General features: G+C 45.5%; 1 protein-coding gene across 7 annotated transcripts in view; it reads left to right on the top strand.

Moving 5' to 3' along the window:
• Ablim1 (actin binding LIM protein 1) overlaps positions 1-18,080 on the top strand; it is a 202,373-nt gene extending 184,293 nt beyond the window's left edge. For 3 of the 7 annotated variants that reach the window (XM_076925713.1, XM_076925681.1, XM_076925699.1), the window contains 7 exons: positions 381-485; positions 2,065-2,112; positions 4,434-4,580; positions 6,557-6,648; positions 7,631-7,736; positions 8,518-8,582; positions 9,578-9,676. In XM_076925713.1, the coding sequence (XP_076781828.1) occupies positions 381-485; positions 2,065-2,112; positions 4,434-4,580; positions 6,557-6,648; positions 7,631-7,736; positions 8,518-8,582; positions 9,578-9,661 (647 nt within the window). In that variant the 3' untranslated portion in view covers positions 9,662-9,676. Of the gene's footprint in view, positions 1-380; positions 486-2,064; positions 2,113-4,433; positions 4,581-6,556; positions 6,649-7,630; positions 7,737-8,517; positions 8,583-9,577; positions 9,677-10,129; positions 10,138-10,963; positions 11,039-12,104; positions 12,186-14,077 lie in introns of those variants that run through there. The other 4 variants (XM_034499328.2, XM_034499324.2, XM_076925691.1 and 1 more) reach the window with 4 other exon arrangements.
• The last annotated feature ends 1,570 nt before the right edge of the window (positions 18,081-19,650 follow it).

Here is a 19,650-nt window from a genome sequence, read left to right as displayed (position 1 = left end):
CTGCACATCCCATCCACCTACATGTTTGGGATTTAAGCACCTGACAACTGGTCCTGAATCAGCAGCCAGTGGTTTTCCCTTCTCCCACATACTTAGCATCTGATGGGTTTGCGGAGCTCCAGACCTCCACTGCATGCCATTGGAATGGTGCTTCCCTGGCTGCTGGCTGCTTTGAACCTGGTTCTACCCGAGCTCAAATCTCCCCTTTGGAAACTAAACCTGATGCCACCTTTGCGAGTCAAGTTGACAGACTGAGTTTTGTTTCCGTTGTTTCGCCCTCCTGACGGTCCCTCCCTGCAGCTCCCTGGGTCGAGTTTTGCTGCCCTGGCTTTCCTTTACCACCTTCTCTCATTCTGTTTTCTCCATTCTTCTCATTGGAGGCAATGAGCCGTCCAGCGGCCGGAACTCCCCTCTCCCCTACCGGCCCGACAGCCGCCCTCTAACTCCAACTTACGCTCAGGCCCCTAAACATTTCCATGTTCCAGGTAGGAGCTGACACGGGTGTGTCTTGGTGTCCTGTCGCGGTGTAGAATGTAGCTTTGTTACCTCGTCTGTCTCCATTTCTCATTTTTCTTCATCGAGATACACACGATCGACAAACACTAAATTGCAGGATCTGGCCTTCCAAAGGGTCTAAATTAAAATTGATGGGATCAAACTGAAGGCTTACATTTTCAATGTTTTTTTTTTTTTTTTCATGGCTGAGGATTGAACCTGGGTGAGTGTTCTCCTACCGAGCCCTCAGTGAGACTGGGAGGCAGAGACAGGGTAAAGATCAACAAGAATGGCTGAGGTTTTTGGTTAAGATTTTAACTTTTATAATTGTGCCTTCTAGGATGTCAGATTGTGGTTCACTGTCATTAACAAAGTATCCTAGGGGCCATGGAGCTATATTCTCATCCTGAAGACTGAACCACACACCCCTTAAGAGTTGTAACATTGTCTCTGCTGGGCATTGTTTCTGTACTAGGCAGTAAGCAAGTCACCTCCACGGCCCACAAAAGTATCTTGCAATTTAGGCTCCACACTGCAAGCTTTAGCCTGATAGCCACAGTGTTAGCTGCTCAAATAACAGCTTGCCATCAAAATCTGGAAAGCCCACTCAGTGTAGCTCAGTCCATGAGAGCAACCAGCCATCTGGGGCCACCAGAAGATTTATAAATTCCCCACTAGGTTCCCATAGCTATGACTACCTAGAATTTTTTTTTTCTTTTAAATATATACACAGCAAATCAGGAGGTAGAGTGAGATTGGAACCACTTAACTAGGACTTCCTTTAAAACATTCTTTCCCATTACTCTTGAAAACCTGTTACGTACATTTGAAGTTTTTCATATGAAGATTCCCCCCTCCAAGGTACAGTGCCTAAGACTGGGGGTGGGGATGAGCGCCTTTAGTCAAAGTGAAATGGTGGCATAATCGGATGGCGTCTCTGCAGATGTGCAGGTAGCATTTTTTTTCACACCGCTTTTCTCTTTTCTTTCTTGCTTCTTAACATAAACTTGGCCCATCTGGATTAGGACTTTATTGATCACCCTGTGTTGTGTTGCTACGTTTAGTCTTAGTCACTCTCCATTGCTTCATTCATTAAGTGAAAAAGCAAATTGAGCCACCAGTAACTCCTGGCAGCTCAATTTCTAGACAGTAGCAATTTGGGGATTGTTTTTCCCCAAACTCGTTATGTCTTCCTCACCATCTCAGCGTCTCCGCACGTGCATTGTTTCCTGTTTAGATCCCACGTTCAGCGAAGTCTGTATGTGAAATAAATGGCTCGCAAATAAGAGGCACCTCTCCGGTGTGCTGTGCTGTATTACAAAGGCTTCCACGTCATTTATGTGTAAATCTGGCTCATTTCTGTGGTCTTCCCCTCCCCCCCCCACCCCACCCCCCCAGTGTACTCAGTCTTTGTAATACAAAGGTTGGCCCTCTGGTTTTTTTTGTTTGTTTGAGAGTCTTCAGATTTAGTTCACTCTTTTGTTTGCCTGTTGTTGTCTTTGTTTTGTTTTGTTTCTCCATTTCTGAGCTGGTCCCATAATCACACATCTTTGCTTTTCATTTCCACAGATCAAGGGATCAACATTTACCGAAAACCACCCATCTACAAACAGCATGGTAAACTCGCTCTCCTCCTTAGCTTTTAAGTGGCTGACTCAGCTCTCCTCCCTCCTCTTGGCTTGCCTGCTGCTGCTTTGAGAATGACTGAACCTGGGGCGCAGTGCATACATATTATGCCGTATAATCTGACAGGATACAGATACTGACTTAAAAGCCATTCGCCTAGTAGAGGGCACTTGGCTCAATCAGGAAACTTCTAGCCTGGCTCTGGTCCCATCAAACTGTGTCATACTGTCCATAAAAACGGGGAATTGTCATAGGACAATAAATAGCCTAAAAAACTTTTTTTTTAGCCATTAAATAATTTAACCAAACTTTTAAAATAAATTTGATGAACTTGCAACTAGTTTGAATAATTAAAGCTAATAAAAATGAACTGCCTGCAAAAATTCATACAAGACACAAGCCCCATAGTAGACAGGGAAACAAGCTGAGGAAGTCAGGTTCTGTCCCACACTGTAGATGGCTTTGTGGTTCATGGGCAGAAACTCTCTATGTTTTAGTAGTGTTCTTGTCTGCAAGGACCAGTGATTTAGATAAATGTGTCTCTTATAGTTCTAAAAGTGAGGAATCACCAAGGTGGATTTATTATTCTGTTTTTATTTTCTATGAACATAGTTTTTTTTGTTTTTTGTTTTTTTTAACCAAGAAATCAGAGTATTTTTTAAAATGAGTCTCATTTTTCCTATTACTATCAGGCCTCTCTGGATTTATCTGCCATAAATCTGTAGCTTAGATAGACAGCCGTCCAATGAGTTCTGAAAGTTGCATACTATGTTTGGAAAATTGAAGGCTGTCTATAAAATCGAGTCAGGAATAAGGAAGGATTCCAATCTTAGTTGAAAATGCACAAGGAAAAACTTGTAGGCCAGCATTCTAGGAAGAAGAAATGTGTGTATTGTTTGGTTTTCCTTTTCTTTTTTATTTAAGGTTTTACATCCCACGCTTGCATTTTAAGTTTATTAACATTGTTTTTGTTTTTGTTTTTTTTATGGTTTAATGTCTTCCCCCACACTCATTAACATGTGAATGTCTAACTACTGACTTCACCAATTCTAATGCGTAAGTACTGTTTGAAATCATGCTTTTTTGTTTGTTTTGCTTTAACAGTAAAATACCCAGTTAGATTTAGGAGTTTAGAGATACCTGTAAATATTAAAACCTCCAGTGCCTAGCTCCCTAGCTGGTCAGATAAGAGTCCTGGAAGTTGGATAGTGTTGGGCTTCATGTGGAAGGAAAGGCTTTATTCATTGGCTGTGAGTCCTTGTTTTCAAACGATTGTAAGTAATTAATCAGTAGTACTAGATCGACACTTTCCAAGGCATGTTCTGCAAAACCTGTTCCATGCCAAAAAAAGATGTCATGTCCCAAACTGATACTCGGTTCTTGAAGCATTTGCAAGGGAAAAAAAAGTCACTTTTCTTCATGTTTACATAGATGTCCAGTCTTGTGATAATACACTGTGTCCTCCAGGGAAGACACAGTGTTTCCTAAGCCAAGATACTGTTCCTACTAAGTTAATGATCCTGAGACACACTGCTTCCTACCCAGCCAAGACCCTTCCCCTTATCATTGAGTAACCTTGGTCAAGTCACACAAGCCAGTCGAAGGTTAGAGGTTTACTAGAAAAGATCCAAAACACTATTTCCAGATTTAAAAATGTGTGAGTCTCAGAGAACAGTAATTTAACTTCAGCCTTATAAATGTTTTACAATGCCAGGTCAGTTTGCCAAGTCAGCTGGAATCAGGGACTGACCATTTAACTGGGTTTGTTTTCCTCCAATTTGTTGATGAGTTTTGGGGCTCTAAGCCAGTGAGTTCTCTACTAAGTATAGCCACTGAGAACTATGTGACTATTGTCACTTGCTTGGGCTGCTCTTGTCTTCATTTGTTTGAACAGACCCCAGAACAGAGCAGTAAGTCTGGGTGACCATCATAAATCATATGGAGTCCCTGCAAAACCAGAAGTCCATTTCTCCATGTCAGTTTCTCCTAAGAGTTAAAGAACCATATGAAGTGTGTAAAGGATTAAGATGAACTAGATTGGTGTATCTGCGGCCTCCGTGCTTCCCCCCCCCCCCGAATTAATGCTAGAGCCTAATTTCAAATTTAGAATTCAAACTTCTAATTATCAAAATTTCCAATTCTGAGAGTATTTAAAAATCAGAGACCAATTAGGAGTGTTCTGATCTATGGTGGCAGAGGTGTTCAGAGTTCTAGCTCTGGAGCATTCAGTGAAGAATGGAGAATCATGTCTGTGGGGTGGTACCACCACTGCCTTACAGACCCACAGCTAAGCATCCCCGGTTCCCACCTAGATGCAGCTGCCTTGGCAGCCCAGAGCAAGGCCTCAGAAGATATCATCAAGTTTTCCAAGTTCCCAGCAGCCCAGGCGCCAGATCCCAACGAGATACCAAAGATTGAGACGGACCACTGGCCGGGTCCCTCCTCACTTGCCGCCGTAGGTATGCAACTGATGCAGCTAAGTCAAACAGACAAATGCCCAGGACAGTGCAAAATGAATTGCTTAAAAACACGCAAAGAAATGTCACGGAGTCATTTAAGAAAAGTATATAGACTAAGGAGTAGATAGTGAGAAGAATGACTGATATTAGTGTGCACCCAAAATGCTCAGAAGTTAGAAAGCTCTGCCCCCATGGCCTGGCTGTACATAAGGATCCAGAACTGGGCTATAACTGGTGGCTTGGAAGGACTGATTAGTCCCCGGTTGAGCACAGTTGGATGAGAGGCTGCTGGCCAGGGTAGTGATCTGGAGAACAGAGTGGGTGAAGTTTGGGGAATCCACTTTCCCAGTTAAGTTTCTTTCAGGCCGTATCTGGGCGGCCTTCCCTCACAACAAGCAGCCTTAATGCTGAGACTCCTTCCCCGGCCCCCAGGCAATGCCATCCCATCCACTAAGAAGGGCTGTAGTAGGCGTTCTAGTATACAACTTGCATATGAGTTTACATCTGTCATTCCATGATTCTGTGCTCCAATGTCGCATTGGAAATGTCATTCTTTGCTTTCCAGTTGTGTCTGTGTCTTTACCATTTTGTCAGTAGTGAAATCACTCAGGCCTCTAGAAATGGATTAAACTGGAAATCAGATTAGCCTTACAAAGTTTCAACTAACCTCACTTCTCCTGACAGCCCAAAAGGCCTTCAGTGTGCCACAAAACCTTAACCTTCCTCATCAGACTAACTTTTTCTTAGAATAATTTTTTATGGGCAATAAAAGTTCATTTAAAAGCATTTAACATTTATAGAAATAGTTGAAGAGAAAGCTATTCTCATTATTCACAGATATTCTATAATTCAGTTGATGAGATATCTCTGATTGCAAATTTTAGTAGATAATATTTTTATTAGTATAAACTAAAGAGAAAATCCACACTGGCTCTTCTAAGAATGAAACATCTGTCAACCTCTGCCCTTCAGGAAGCTTCCTCGGGCTCTACCGGGCTTTCTACCTCAGCAGCATTGCTTAGTAGGGACCTAAATTTAGAGAGAGGTTGAAAGTCATCTTGACATTGCCATCATCACCAAATAGTCTGAAGTTGCTTAGAATCCTAAAGTGTGGGACGTGTTTGCTCCTTACATCAAAACAGCAAAAAGCACAACTCTTGGTAACTGTTTATTTTTGTTAGATTAGAAAGCGCTCCTGCTCCCTCAGCCAGATTTACCTAAGCGATTTAGGGACAACAAAGCTTGTTTCAGCCCTCCAGTCACTGGGACAGACTCTTTCTGGGAGCCTGGAATCGATGCACTGACCACTACATTGTTTCAATGTAGCACTTCCAGCTGTGTTTACTTAATAGTAGCAAAATTCCTTTGTGACTGATATTTTTACTATGTGAAGAAAAACTGTGGACCCCGACTTTAAAAGAAACACACAAAGTATGCTTTTTAATGGTAAGGGTAGAAGAAAAGGTGGCAGTTTACTTTTAAAAAGCCCATAGCAGGGAAAGCGGGGACTAGAAGTTTGAGAAACTTGCCAGAAGAGAGCGACTGTCCCAGCAAGTTGTAGATATATAGATGGGCTTGGATTCCCTGCTAGTTAAAAAAAAAAACGGGCTGGACCCTCGCTCTGGCCATCAGGTGATAATAGCTGGAGGTCCCTCTCCACCTGCTGTAAGGAGCTCTGGCCTGTAGTTAATGATGCTTGAGACTCAGTTGCCACTGCAAGTCCAGGTCAAGGTAACAGACAGGTGTTGAAAGGCTCATATCCCCCCTTAGCTACATGACACCAAGCTAGCCCATTAGAGGAGCTCTGGGAAGCAGCCGCAGTGCTGAGTTGGTGGTGGACGTTTTTCCTGCGGAATTGTTCTCTCCACCGCGTGAAAGCCTCTGCACACCTTACCAGCTTGGTAGACAACGAGACTATGGCTGAGGTTCCTGTGTCGTGGGGCTGATGTGAGAAGTTGTCTTTACTGTGGAATTAGGAACTGACCCGAGACGCAGATCTAGTGGCAGAGAGGAAGACGAGGAGGAGCTTCTGAGACGCCGGCAGCTTCAAGAAGAACAGTTGATGAAGGTTTGTCTGTGAGGCCACCCTCAATTCTACTTCCTTTTGACTCCTGGTATTTGCTTGTTGTACATAACTACCGTGTGGGCTTCAATGGCTCGCAGTCCAGTAGGAGAGACATGGCAGGCAGCCAGTAGCAAGGGTGAGGCTGGAGGTTTAGAGGGTCACAAAATGCAGGGAGCCCATGACTGTGGGGTAGGTGTGTAGGTGGACTGGTTGAAAGGATGTGGAGGGATCCTGCAGGCCAGGGTGGTGTGCACTCAGGGGCATGCAGGTCTTGCTAGAGGGATTTCCTTGGGATTGCATTAGCCACATCTCCTCAGAACTCGGACAGGATTTATATCTGGAATGAGAGAAAGGGTATCGGTTGGTCTGCTACCAAGAGCCGCCCACTTCCCCAGCTCCCTTTATCTATTCTTGCCCCTTGCCCCAGAGGGCTATCCAATCCTAAACTCTGACCAATAAGGGGCTAGTGGGTACTTCAAACGGTGTACTCCAAAGGTGCAAGAAACACACATGGTGTTAAGTGCACAGGGGGAGGATGCGGAGAGCCAGCCTGGTTTGGCTGAAATGTGTATAGGACAGTGAGCAATGGGCATAAATCAGAATGCATTGGGTGGGAACCACAGTTTCTTCTGGATTTTCTAAAATATGTGTGAGCATATATTCCTTTTTATGGTTTTTAAGGCAAATAATGAAATTTCTTAAGAATGCCCAATCTACAAAAATCTCTCCTGTCCATTAAAAACAAAACAAAACACCCCCAAAATACCAAAAACAAAAACAAAACAAAAAAACCCCATCAAATTCATACATGCTGAGGCATTTAGGGGAAGGCAGAAGAAGAAGGCCACCTTTCAATGTGGAGCCTGGCATTGGAAAAGCTAACAGGGCATCAGAGTTTAGAGCCTGTCCTACCTCTTCAGGAACCACAGACTCCGAGCAGGAAAAACTGACCCTTGTTTCTTTCTATTTTCCTTCCTGCAAATAGCTCAACTCAGGCCTGGGGCAGCTGATACTGAAGGAAGAGATGGAGAAGGAGAGCAGAGAGAGAGCGTCCCTGCTGGCCAGTCGCTATGACTCTCCCCTCCACTCAGGTGAGCAGCACCCTCCCCTACCTTCTGGGATTTAAGGGTGGGCCAAGCCACCTGCCTGCAAAAAGATAGAGGCACAGGCTGGATTGTTACCCAGGAGACAGGACCAGCTTGTGAGCCCTTCGAACCCCTTGAGTCCCTTCTGAGTGTGAGCCTCTGTTCTCCCTGAGTATGTAGTGCTACAGTCACACAGGTCAATACACAATTTATAGAAGGTTGTCCTGTCCAGAGCTGCAGAGCTATTAAGCTACAAGTGCTCTGCTCCCTCCATAGCAGCCCTCCTTTCAGACAGATACAATTCTGTAGCCCTGGCCTTCCAGGAGCCCAGCCCTGATGGGCTCTACCATCATCGTATCTTACTCCATTGGCTTCTGGGCTGGAGTGCACCACCCACATATCCCTAGGTTCAAATCCGTGCTCTGCGTCTTTTCTTAGTTCCTATTCTTGTCTCCTATAACATGGAAATGATGGTGTTCTTAGGACCAAGGACTCCAAAGAAGGCACACCCAGCTTATAGCTGTGGTGGGGAATCACAAGGGTACCGCTCGCTCCAGCTCCAACGGGACCTTATGTTCTTCCTCCCCCAGCCTCTCCTAGAGATGATCACACCTCCCCCACCCCTGCTCTCTCCCCAAGAAGGCAGTGTGCTGTAAACACTGGGACCCAGTATTGTTTGAATTATTTTTCCTAACTTTTAATTGTATAAGACCACTGGCAATCTCAGTGAAGCACGGGAAAATAATATTCCTTTTTTTTTTTTTTTTTTTTTTTTTTTCCCATTCAGCTTCACATGCTCCATCATCTAAAACTGCATCTCTCCCTGGTTATGGAAAGAATGGCCTTCACCGGGTAAGACTTCCTTCAGTCGATGGTGTCTGTATGTTTCTCTCCCTCGTTTCTGTACTAGCACATCATCAGATTGATCTTTTTGTGTATTTTTATTTTTGTTACATATTTATTTATTTTGTATGCATGCCTCTGCGTGTGTGTATGTGTGTGTGTGTGTGTATTTGCAAGCATGCACGATGTTACATGTATAGAGGTCAGAAGGCAACTTGCAGGAACCAGTTTTCTCCCTCCGTCACATAACTCCTGCAAATTAAACTCAGACTCACCAGGCTTGAGCAGGTCCCTTTATGCACTAGACATCCTGCCAAACCCTGAATAATCTCTTGATCTTGATGTTTGAATACAAGGCAAAGTGCCATCTGCCTAGCCACTTGGTAAATCCTTTTGAGTTAAGCAAAATAAAATACTTCTTTTTCAAGGAGAAGAAACTGACTTTAGATGAATGGCCCGTGTAAGTTTTACAGACTAAAATAAGAAATCGCAGGCAGTTTTTTCCAATAAGGCAAAAAGTAATCACTTGATTCATTATCGCTATAAAGAGGTTAGTGACAACCACCTTCCCCCACCGAGCTAGAATAATCAGTTATGTAACAATGTCTAGAAATACATTTGGTGGTAATGAGGTAGGGGGTCGCTCTAGTCCATGAGCTGTTCTGGAACTTACTGCATAGACCACAGAGGTCTTGAACTCATGGAGATAAGCTGGGATCAAAGGTGTGCATCACCATGTCTCGCCTTTAGAAACACATTTTTATCTCTGAAGAAGAAATACTGGCTCTATAAAAGCCTGCTGGACAGCAGTACCCCAGATGCCTGCAAAACACTGGGATCTCAATGTTTGAAGAATTAATAAGATGCATAATGGCATTCAGGATTTTAGCCTGGGAAGGATTCTTAGGATCTTTAAGTTTGTTCTCCCCTCACCCCCAAATCCCAACTCTTATAAAAATGACCACCATCGAGATTTTCCAATGATGAGATTCTCCTCATTGCAGCCAGTTTCCACAGACTTCGCCCAGTACAACAGCTACGGAGACATCAGTGGTGGAGTTCGAGGTAAGGTTCTAGCAGGAGTCTGACCATGAGGGCGTCATTCCTTGTGACCCAGGTTCAGGAGAGGTTGTGTAATCACCAGCTCACTGCTGTGTTCATACTCTGTGTATCCCACAGTAGGGCCACAGCTCTCTTCTGAGCTAATAGCAAGCACAAAACCAGCACAGAGTCTCTAGATAAATGCAAGCATGGGAAACCGGTATCCAGGCATCCATTCATTGCCTTTCTGCGTGCTGAGCGCTCTCCAGAAGGAGGCTTAGCAGAGAGGAGTTATGGCCGCTGCCTTCTAGAGGCATGTGGTGAGGAGAGAAGACTTGTGCCTGGAGTTGAAGCAGGCTTTTCCTGGCTTCAGGGAAACCAGTGGTTCAGGAGTGAGAAAAGAACATAGTTCATTTTGGGATGTTTTGGAAGCTATGGTAAAATACAACATTACTGTGGGTGACTCTGTGGTTTTCTTGTGGTCTTTCCCTAATGGTTTTCTTTTCCTTTTTCAGACTACCAGGTATGGACAGCAACGTGTTCCTTGAGTTGGCCACAGCAGAACATTCGTTTTCCGGTCCATGCTGCTTCTTCGGGGGAGGGTGTCTGCTGGGAGGATGATGGTGGTTGGTTACCCTTACTGCATAGTTGGGAGGAGCAGGCATGTTTGATAGCCAGGTCAAGATGTCACTGCAGACCTTTCAGACAAGGCATGCGCTGGGCCAGGCGTGAAAAGACCCTCCTGCTCTGGCTACCCTGAGTCCTGTCCAGGGTAGACGTGAGCAGCTGCGTCACAGGTCTTTAGTTGCCATCTCTCAGTGCTTAGGCACTTGCTACCTTTTCTTGCCCCCCAAATGAAATGAAACAGGGCTCTGGGGGAAAGAAAACCAGTTTGCTCCCAAACTTCCTTTTCGTCTCGTGAGCCTGTGAGGGCCGTAGGAAGGGGGATATGTCAAAATTAAAATAAGGAATGAAAACGATAAGGGAGCCATGGCGGTGCATCCTGTAATCCAGTACTTACGAGGCCAAAGGCTCCAGAATTCAAGGCCAGCCCAGGTTACAGACAAACACAGAAGCAAAATAATAGACCTGATGTGTTTTATGCCTGGGAAACCCATGCAGCCTTAATCAGGAACTACCCCACAGTTACAAATCCCTGATGTTTCTCCAACTGGATCACGTGTTATCACTCTTATTCAGTAAGGATCTCACTTTGAGAAATCCATAGTTAGTAAAGACATGAGGGAGAGGAACTGAGACCCAACAGGAAAGTCAGGGGACACTCAGAGCCCTCCCTGCGGTTCCACTGAGGGTTCATGCTCACCACTAAGCAAGCATTTCTGTTGCAGACCCTCCCAGATGGCCACATGCCTGCAGTGAGAATGGACCGAGGAGTCTCCATGCCCAACATGTTGGAACCAAAGGCAAGTGTGACTGACATATGTCACAATCACATGTGCACACACTTGCATTTGCACACCATTGCATGTGTACACAATTGCATGCAAACACAATTGCACGTACACACAATTGCATGCATACACAAGTGTAAATAGATTTGGTTCCCTATCTGTTTGCTGTCTTCAGAGCGTGAGAGCCACCTGGTTCCAGGCTGGTACTTCCAGGCTAGCTTGTCTTAAAGCATCCTGCCGTTCCCGTGTAGGCCACGTTGTCAGTAGACTTAAACCCTCACTGTGCACAGTACTCTGCTCACAGTGAGTGCTAGTACCCTCTACCTTATTGCTTAGGTGTGACCTTGACCCCTGCCACATGCATTTCAAGGCACAGCCAATGCTGGTTGGAGCAGCAGAAGCCTGCTGCAGATTGTGTGCCACACATATATCCTACTTTGCCAGGACATTCTCAGTGTTAATAACAAATGTCTTACGTACCACCTCTGATTAGTCTTGGGCAAACTGACGTGGCCGGTCATCCTAGCTCCAGAGCGTTGTGTCTTAAGAGACATCTAGCTGCCAGATGTGGTGGAGCATGCATTTAATCTTCGAGCTCAGGAGGAGGGGACAGGCCGAATGATCTGAATTTGAGGCCAGCTTGATCTACATAGTAAGACCCTGTCTGAAACAAAACAAAACCATAGGCTTGATCTCCTTGGTGCCTATACTTGGGGCTTATTTCAGTATGTCAGCTTCCAGAACACTGGGATTCACAAATCTATCATAGCTGAGAGTGATGAGCCCTGCACAACGGTGTCCTGTGACCTAACAGCATCTTTTCAGAGGCAATATGTGTGCCTGCTACTTCAGATCTCCACTAACTTTGACCTTATGTCTCGTTCCTAGTAAGTTAGTATGCTTACATTCAGAAAATCATTCCCAAGGCATGGTGCAGCGTGAGTCACCGGCAGAGAGAGGGGGGAGCGTGTAGGAGTCTGCCTCTGTTCCCTGAACACTAGAGGTTCTTTGACGCTGCTCTTGTTGCTGTCTCTATCATGGTGTGCTGGACCTTAGAGGCGTTGTCTATCTTTCTCAGATATTCCCATATGAAATGCTCATGGTGACCAACAGAGGGCGCAACAAAATCCTGAGAGATGTGGATAGAACCCGGCTGGAGGTAAGCAAGGCAAAAAAATGTAACCTCTAGTGAGGATCCTTGTGCACATATGCGTATGCACGTGCACACACACACACACACACACACACAGCAGCATGCCTCTAAAAAATTATAAAAGTATTTTTTCCAGAGGAAACCTAAAATTGTGGGTTTTTTAAGTATTCATTTTTATTTTATATGCACTGGTGTTTTGCCTGCATGTACACCGTGTAAGGGTGTTGGATCACTGGAACTGGAGTTACAGACGGCTCTGAGCTGCCGTGTGGGTGCTGGGAATTGAACCCAGGTCCTCTTGAAGAGCATCCAGAGCTCTTAACTGCTGAGCCATGTCTCCAGTCCCTAAAGTAGGGTTGTTTTTTTTTTCCAAGTCTCATATTGTAGGTGGAACAGAAAACTAACTAAAATCTTGAGGCTCTCCAAGGAACTAAAAAAAGAGATGGAGTTATAACACCTGGTCACTGCTCTCTTTAGTACTCGGAGTTCCCTTAGACACCAAGAGGTGTGGCGAGAAGGACAGGGCCCATTCTCAAAGTATATACAATGAAGAGAGACTAGAAGGATGCTTCCATACCCAGGCAGCATCAAGGCAGGGAGACCCTGGCTTCAGAGAGGCCAGCGGTAAGCAAATGCCCTTACATTTACGCATACTTACATCTAAGCCTACAGTAAGGTCAGGGTGTAAAAGTACCAGGTAAGATCTATAGTGACCCCAGAGACACAGTGTGGTCCATCACATTTTTGGAAATCGGATGCTGGTGTTGTTAAGGATGGAATGCAGCACGGGCGTCTCCGTCACTCCTGAGATATTCCTAGGCCCATATCTGCCACATGGTTGGGCTGAGTCCACTGAGAGGAGAGGAAGCAGAGTTCTAGGTCTGTGTTGGACATGTTTCTTCTTTGTCTATTTCTGCCTTCTTTGTTTTCAAGGATTATCTGGGTACATGTTGTGCTCAAGCCTTCCTTAGGCATGGGAGCCATCTTTGTGCCTTTCCATCTGAATCATTTTTAGTTAAAAAACTTCTGTCTGCCTATCTCAGACAAGAATCAAGTCCCTTCCCTAACACAACACAGTGCTTTTGTGGAAGAGGTCCAGCTAACTCAGGCTATCCTAGTGTTAAAATGGGCTTGACTGGAGGAATGACCAATGGGAGACAAACATCCTTCTCTCCTGTTACTGGACCAGGAGGAAGCTCTGGGGCTCTCTCAGGAAACACCCTGGAAGTCTCTTTGTCTTTGACTGTCACTAGGGTCCATTTTTCCCTGTACCATTTCAATATCCCAAGGACCTGAAGTGATGCTGTCACATCCAGTACCACAAGTCACCTCCCTGTGCCCAATTACTAGCCCAGCTCTGCAATGTAACTACGTTGGCAGTAGTCTGCCAGGTGTTTCCTCTGGTGGAGGACACTACCTGACTGTGCCCAGGAAACAAGCACCACAGAGAGCCACCTCTGTCCCCAGTCTGACTGGCTCTTCAGAGTGATGCTAGTGCCTCTCAGTTTCTGCAGGGAATAGATTTCAGGACACCCTCCCCCAACAGAGGACAAAGTCTGCAGGTGCAGAAAGTGATACGTTATTTATACATTGTCTCTGCGCATCTTCCTTCATGCTTTAAATCATCTCTGGATGACATATAATGCCCAGTGCAACCTAAATGATATGCCCATAATTGCAGAACTGTGTAGTTTGGGGCAAAATGACCAGGGAAGCAGTCCATACATGTTTAAGTCAGATGCAGTTTGTAAAGAATACTTTTGATCTAAAATGGCTTGAGTTGGGGATGCAGAAGTCAGGACTATGGAAGGCTAACTGTATTCATAAACTGGAAAAGGTACCTGATGCTCGTTGGTGTGGCCACGAGCACTAACAACTTCTTGCTTCTCTCTTCCCAGCGCCACTTAGCCCCAGAAGTATTTTGGGAAATCTTTGGGATGTCCATACAGGAATTTGACAAGTTACCTCTTTGGAGACGCAACGACATGAAGAAAAAAGCTAAACTCTTCTAAGTCCCTCAAGTAAATGACAATCAGGAAAAGGACTCTCAGTGGCAGCGGTGCCTAGAACATTGTACTAAGGCCCAGAATTGATCAGAGAATTCATTCACCACAGTCTCCCAGCAGCAACACCGAGCGAGGGCAAGTCTGATCTTAGCACCCGTGAGCCACGTCCTGGGCCAAGCAACAGTAACCAAGTAACGACGGAGTAGAATTTCTGTGTTCCCAAATTCAGCAGTAATGTCCACATGTGTCCTTTTCACGACTCTGTGGGGCTTCTTCCTCCCTTTACTCTCCCCTTTAGCCCACGTCTAACTTAGTGCTGCCCATGTTGGTAAGAGTCAGCAAGTGCCCTTAGGAGGCCACAGGGAAGGGGATTCTGGGAGTCCTGAAGTGTGAATCTATTTATTATGTAGCACTGTGGCTGAGAAAAAAATCCAGGGGATCTGGTAGCAGCAACTTTGCCTGTCTTTGGCAGCCTCCTTCAGCTCTGCCTGGGCTCTGAGGGAAATGGAAGTCTGTCAGAGAACAGGTAGTTCTAAGCGCGTGGCTGAGTACCAGCAAAAATGATTTAAGTGAGCTCCTGTTCTCCTCCTGTGTGCTGAGACCTGGCTGGCCAACTGCTAGAGAGAAAAACAAAGAAAAAGGGAAAAAGGAATGAAGGAACCCTCCCTCCCTGAAAGCCTTTTCTGCTTCTGAGGCTGTGCTCAGCCCTTCTCCCCCTATAAATTGATAGGAACTAGCATGTCCACCTTTCCAAAGAAAGAAAAGGCACAAAGAGTTTTCAGATTGGTCCAGCTGCTGATAGATGATTTTTGCCCACGAATCAGGCGTATCTTAGAAAACTCTGTGCCCTGCCACATCACAAGATCTCCTCCTCAGTGTCTTGTCATCTCTCTGGCATCCGATGGGTCAGGTCAAGCCCGTGTTGGTTTTGTGTTTTAAGGGCAGAGACTAAGGGAACACATGTTTTTCTGAAGTAGATTGCTTTCACTCAGCCTGATTGACAAGTACACGTGTGTTCAAGTCTGTGTGTAACTCACCCAGGGCAGATCTGTAAGTCTATATGTGCTTTGTAATCTCTGCTTATGTTGATCATACTGTGTTGTGACTTTGAAGGTCATTGGCACAAGAGCATGTGACCCAGAGATGGAGAGTAAGGCTCAGGAAGGGTGCTTAGAGACCAGCCTATTCTCTGAGCCATCGAGACTCAGGTTGGGTTCAGGCCAGGCTAGTTTAAGGCTCAGAACATCTCACCAGAGCCCTTCCATACTCTGGGAATCTCAGTGTGAACTGGAACACAGTTCTTTCACTAAAATGTATGAATAAGGACACATCTGTGAGTTGGATTAGGGTCTCCAGAGCCTCAGGAAAGAAGTTAGATCACATTGATTCTCCTGCTGTGGGGCTCTCCTTAGGAAGTTATGCTCTGGCCAAACGGGAAAGCACTTGAATCCATCTGCAATGACCACCCTGCATGAAATACAGAAATCCCTTCTGAAGGATTAAAGCGACTAGCTGACTAGCCATCTGCCACACCTGCAGTAAAGATGGAGCAACACAGATTCACAGCCCATGATTCAAAGCGTGTGTGGATCTTAGTACACTCAGCAAGAGGGCTGGACCGATGGCCTAGGTAGCGGGTCCCACACCTCCTGGGGAGACAGACTGAAAAACTGGGTTCCCTGCACGTCTCTGGCTTCTTCCCGTGTTCTCATTGTTTAGTTCCAGCTGCCCTGCTCATCACTGGCTGCCTCAGCACCAGGCCTGTATCACGTGGTTCCCACATTACCCTGGCAGCCTACAGGATGTAAGATGTATTTACAGTGTTCCCAGTCAGCAGATATGGTGGTCTGGTAGGAGACTTTATTTCTCCAGTATGGAGATGATGCTTCACCATGCTTCTTACTAGCTAATGCTACTACTCACAATGATGCAGATGAGAAAAACCAAGGTATTCAGGAAACAGGGGTGATTGCTAAGGCTCTGCACCTGCTCTCCATAAGGTTATGGTGGCTCTGTCCTGACCTAGGAAAGTTCAGCTGCAGGGAAAGGGGAGACAGTCTTCCTCTTTAAGTTACGGAGAGCCTCGAGTTAAAGGACCTGCCTAGGATTGCAATAATTGAGGAACTGAACTCTTAATTTCTTGCAATAATGAAACCCTGCCTCCTTGACTGTTTTGAACTCAGTTCTCCATCTAAATTGGAAAAAAAATGTAGTTGATATCGGCATAGTAGTCTGTTTAAATTGTATCAAGCAACAAAGGTATCACTGGATAACACCAGTAAGAACCCTGGCTGCTCTGGGAAAGGAAAGCTGGACAGTGTCATGTCAGGAGCGTGTAGCTCCATTGCCTTGCAGAAGATTCCAGCCAGGAGGATGTGTTGAGGATGATCTGGTTCTAACTGCCAGGCACAATGTCTGTGATATTAATGGCTCCACGTGATCGACCACAGCATGGGAGAGCGATGTTCTTCACTCGACCCCACCCTGCTGGGCACAGGAAAATTTCAAATTCTAAAAAAATCAAAGTGCTCTACTTGGCCTGGGGGAGGATCCTATGTAGGGCGGACTTGGTGCGTATATTAAGGGCTATATTTTAGAAAAATTTTGACTTACTTGGGACTTGATACAGATTGCACGGCCTAAAAGAGGCTTCTGTGGCCACCTGGGAGTCTCAGTGTTTTCTTCAAAACTTCTCCAAGACAGTCCAGGCTCTCCCGTTGTCTTCCTGTGCAACCTATCAGAGATATGAAAAGCCTTTGAAAACAGCCAGCTCTGCATTTTCATACTGGTGTAGAGTTTGTTTATGAAATATTTTTACTATGACTCCTATAACAACTAAATATGAACTGCCTGTTCTTTAAACCTCAAAGAGAAAAAAAAAAAAACTGGAGTTAATGGGTACTAAGGTGCAAAAAAAAGGGGGGGGGGGAGGGATAGTTTTCTATCTGCCCTGTTCTCTGTTCTCTCCATGTCCTGATTCTGTTGCCTCCAGCCCTCCCTTCCCCTCCCCTCCCCTCCTCCCCCCTCCCCTCCCCTCCCCTCCTCTCCTCTCCTCTCTGGAGGCACAGCCCCACCCCTGTCATTTCAATCTCTGTCTACTGTCAGTCACCTCCAGCAGTGGAGAGGTTCAGCTGGAGATGTTTCTAAAACAGACTACTTTACTTTGAAGCAAACATCTTTTTTTTAAAAAAAAAAAAAAAAAGATTGCTTCACTGATGATGCTGTCAAATATATCCGCTTTCGCAAGTTTAAAAGAATTAAGATTAACCTCCTTTGAGTATGTTAAAAATAGAAAAAAAAAAATCTCAAGCAAACTTAGAGAGCCATTCCAGGAGGTGTTGCAGGAGCAGGCATGGCTCCAGGCTGTGCGCTCCACGATCTCTGGCTCTGAAGAGATTTCTAGTAACTTCAATCTGTACTTTCTGTGCCCGCCTCGGTTTTGAGTTGCATTTTTTTTCTTTGTTAGACAAACCAGGGCTTTATATGCTTCAAGTTCACTGTTTTGCACCCCCCTTTGAAGAACTTGCTATGCAGAAAAAGATGGGCAGGGCTTTGGATTTGCAGTGATGTGTCTTCCGGTGGCAGTGTACAGGGAAGGAACACCCATGTCCACTGGAACGGGAGAACAATCCTTCAACATCTGCACGATTACTGTTTGCACTTTCTACCCATGAGCAGAGGGAGACAGTGACAAATGGACGGCAGATTGCTCTCACTTGTGGGTGTTCAGTGTGGCAGCAAACCCACAAAGGAAGGGACAAGTGGTGTTTCAAATGGAAGCTTTCTAAGCTGACAGTGTGTGCACAGTAAAGTTCAGCAGAGCCCACTTGTTCTCCCAGAAGCTTAATGTAATTGAATGGCAGTTATCACTAAATAAAATTCTTTTCTGAGTCTCTCCTAAGAGTGACAATCCTATGAATCACTCCTCAGGGTGAAAGATGGAAAGAGTTGAGCCTAAAGATGCCATGTTCAAAAGATTATGATCATACATACAAGCATTTCACCTTATGGAAGAGGAGACAGCTGTGCATGGAATTGATGTTTGGCGGGGCGGGGGGGGGATTGGGGGGTTGGGGGGCAGGTTCTCTATTCAAATGTGTCTGGTGGTAAATGTGGGGGTTCCATGAGATGCCAAAGCCCTACATCGAATCTCCTTTAAGAATGGTTAATGGGATTACTGTCACCTGATGGAAGAATGGCCCACTCTCCTTGGTTCCCTTCCCTTGTGGCTTATGAAAGCAAATGTTCGGAAGTCTTTTGAGAAGCTGTGTCATGTTCCCTGTGGAAATGAGTTGATGGGTGTTGGTGCTGAGCACCTGGGGTTGGGGTGCAGAGGAGAGCTCGGCCCACGAGCACGTGGCTGCTGAGCTGCACTTTCCCAGCTGCCTCTGTGGCGGGAAGCCACTCCACGGGCCATTCTGTACTCAACTCCGTAAATAAAGCTACGTGCTTCCGCCCCGAGCGCCCCAGCGCTGATTTGTTTCTTGGTCTCATTGGTCTTTTTGAAGTTTCATTCTATTTTTAAAAGTATGAGCCAAACTTCCCGGAATCAGAACAAAGAGTGAAACCAGAGATGCATCAGATTGTTTTAATACCTAATGATTTAAATTGTATGTTGTGCGCATGCGCAAGCCTGTACTGTTGTACTCCGTGCTCTAGTTCCCCTGGATCGAGAGTTCCAGGCAGTTGTAAGCTGTCTGAAGCGTGTGTGTGTGTGTGTGTGTATGAACCGAACTCAGGCCCTCTGCAAAAGCAGTAGATGCTCTTAACCACGGAACCATCTCTCCATCCCACCTGGTATTTTTCCATTATATTCATCAGTGGCAGGGCATGTGTTAAGTAACACAGGTATTTTTCAGTAGTTTGTCCAGGAATTCAGGTCATTATGGCCAACTTGACAGATGACAAATTATCAACTAAGATTACTCAGTGGCAGTGTGCATATGAAAAGTCCTGGGTTCGAGACCCATCTCCACAAAAAATGTCTAGTAGTCATCTTACACTGTAGCTAGAAGTGAAGTTTGATCCTGTTTCTGGCACTGCAGTGACAGTCGCATCTTTTGGATAAAACTGAGGATTTGAGGGTAAGACTTTCTGAGCCATTGTGAGCACAGGTCATCTCAGTCACCTAGAGCATGGGGGTCAGAGTAGGCGCCTTCCAATCTTCTACTTTATCATCAACCTTTGTGTGAAAATCTAGATTCCAGTTCACTTACCTTCACTGCCAGAAGCTTAGGCTTAAATCTATGTTTCAGATGCCTGCTCTGAGCCTCTAACCCACTGTGGCTGAGCCGCCTTTGCAAGAGCCAGTCACGCCAGGATTCACCTGGTAGCCAGAGGCAGGCTGGTCACCAAAGCAGTTGGCACTTCTGGTTTGCTGCTGTCAGAGAATGTGTGAGGAGGTTCACACGTTCTCAGCCACCTACCGAGCTCTGCTTCCACCAGCTCCAGTGTCTGTCCTGAGA

This window comes from Arvicanthis niloticus, chromosome 1, assembly GCF_011762505.2.
Source record: "Arvicanthis niloticus isolate mArvNil1 chromosome 1, mArvNil1.pat.X, whole genome shotgun sequence".
NCBI classification, from domain to species: Eukaryota; Metazoa; Chordata; class Mammalia; order Rodentia; family Muridae; genus Arvicanthis; species Arvicanthis niloticus.
The sequence above is the reverse complement of the archived record's forward strand: the minus strand, read 5'-3'. Positions and strand labels throughout refer to the sequence as shown.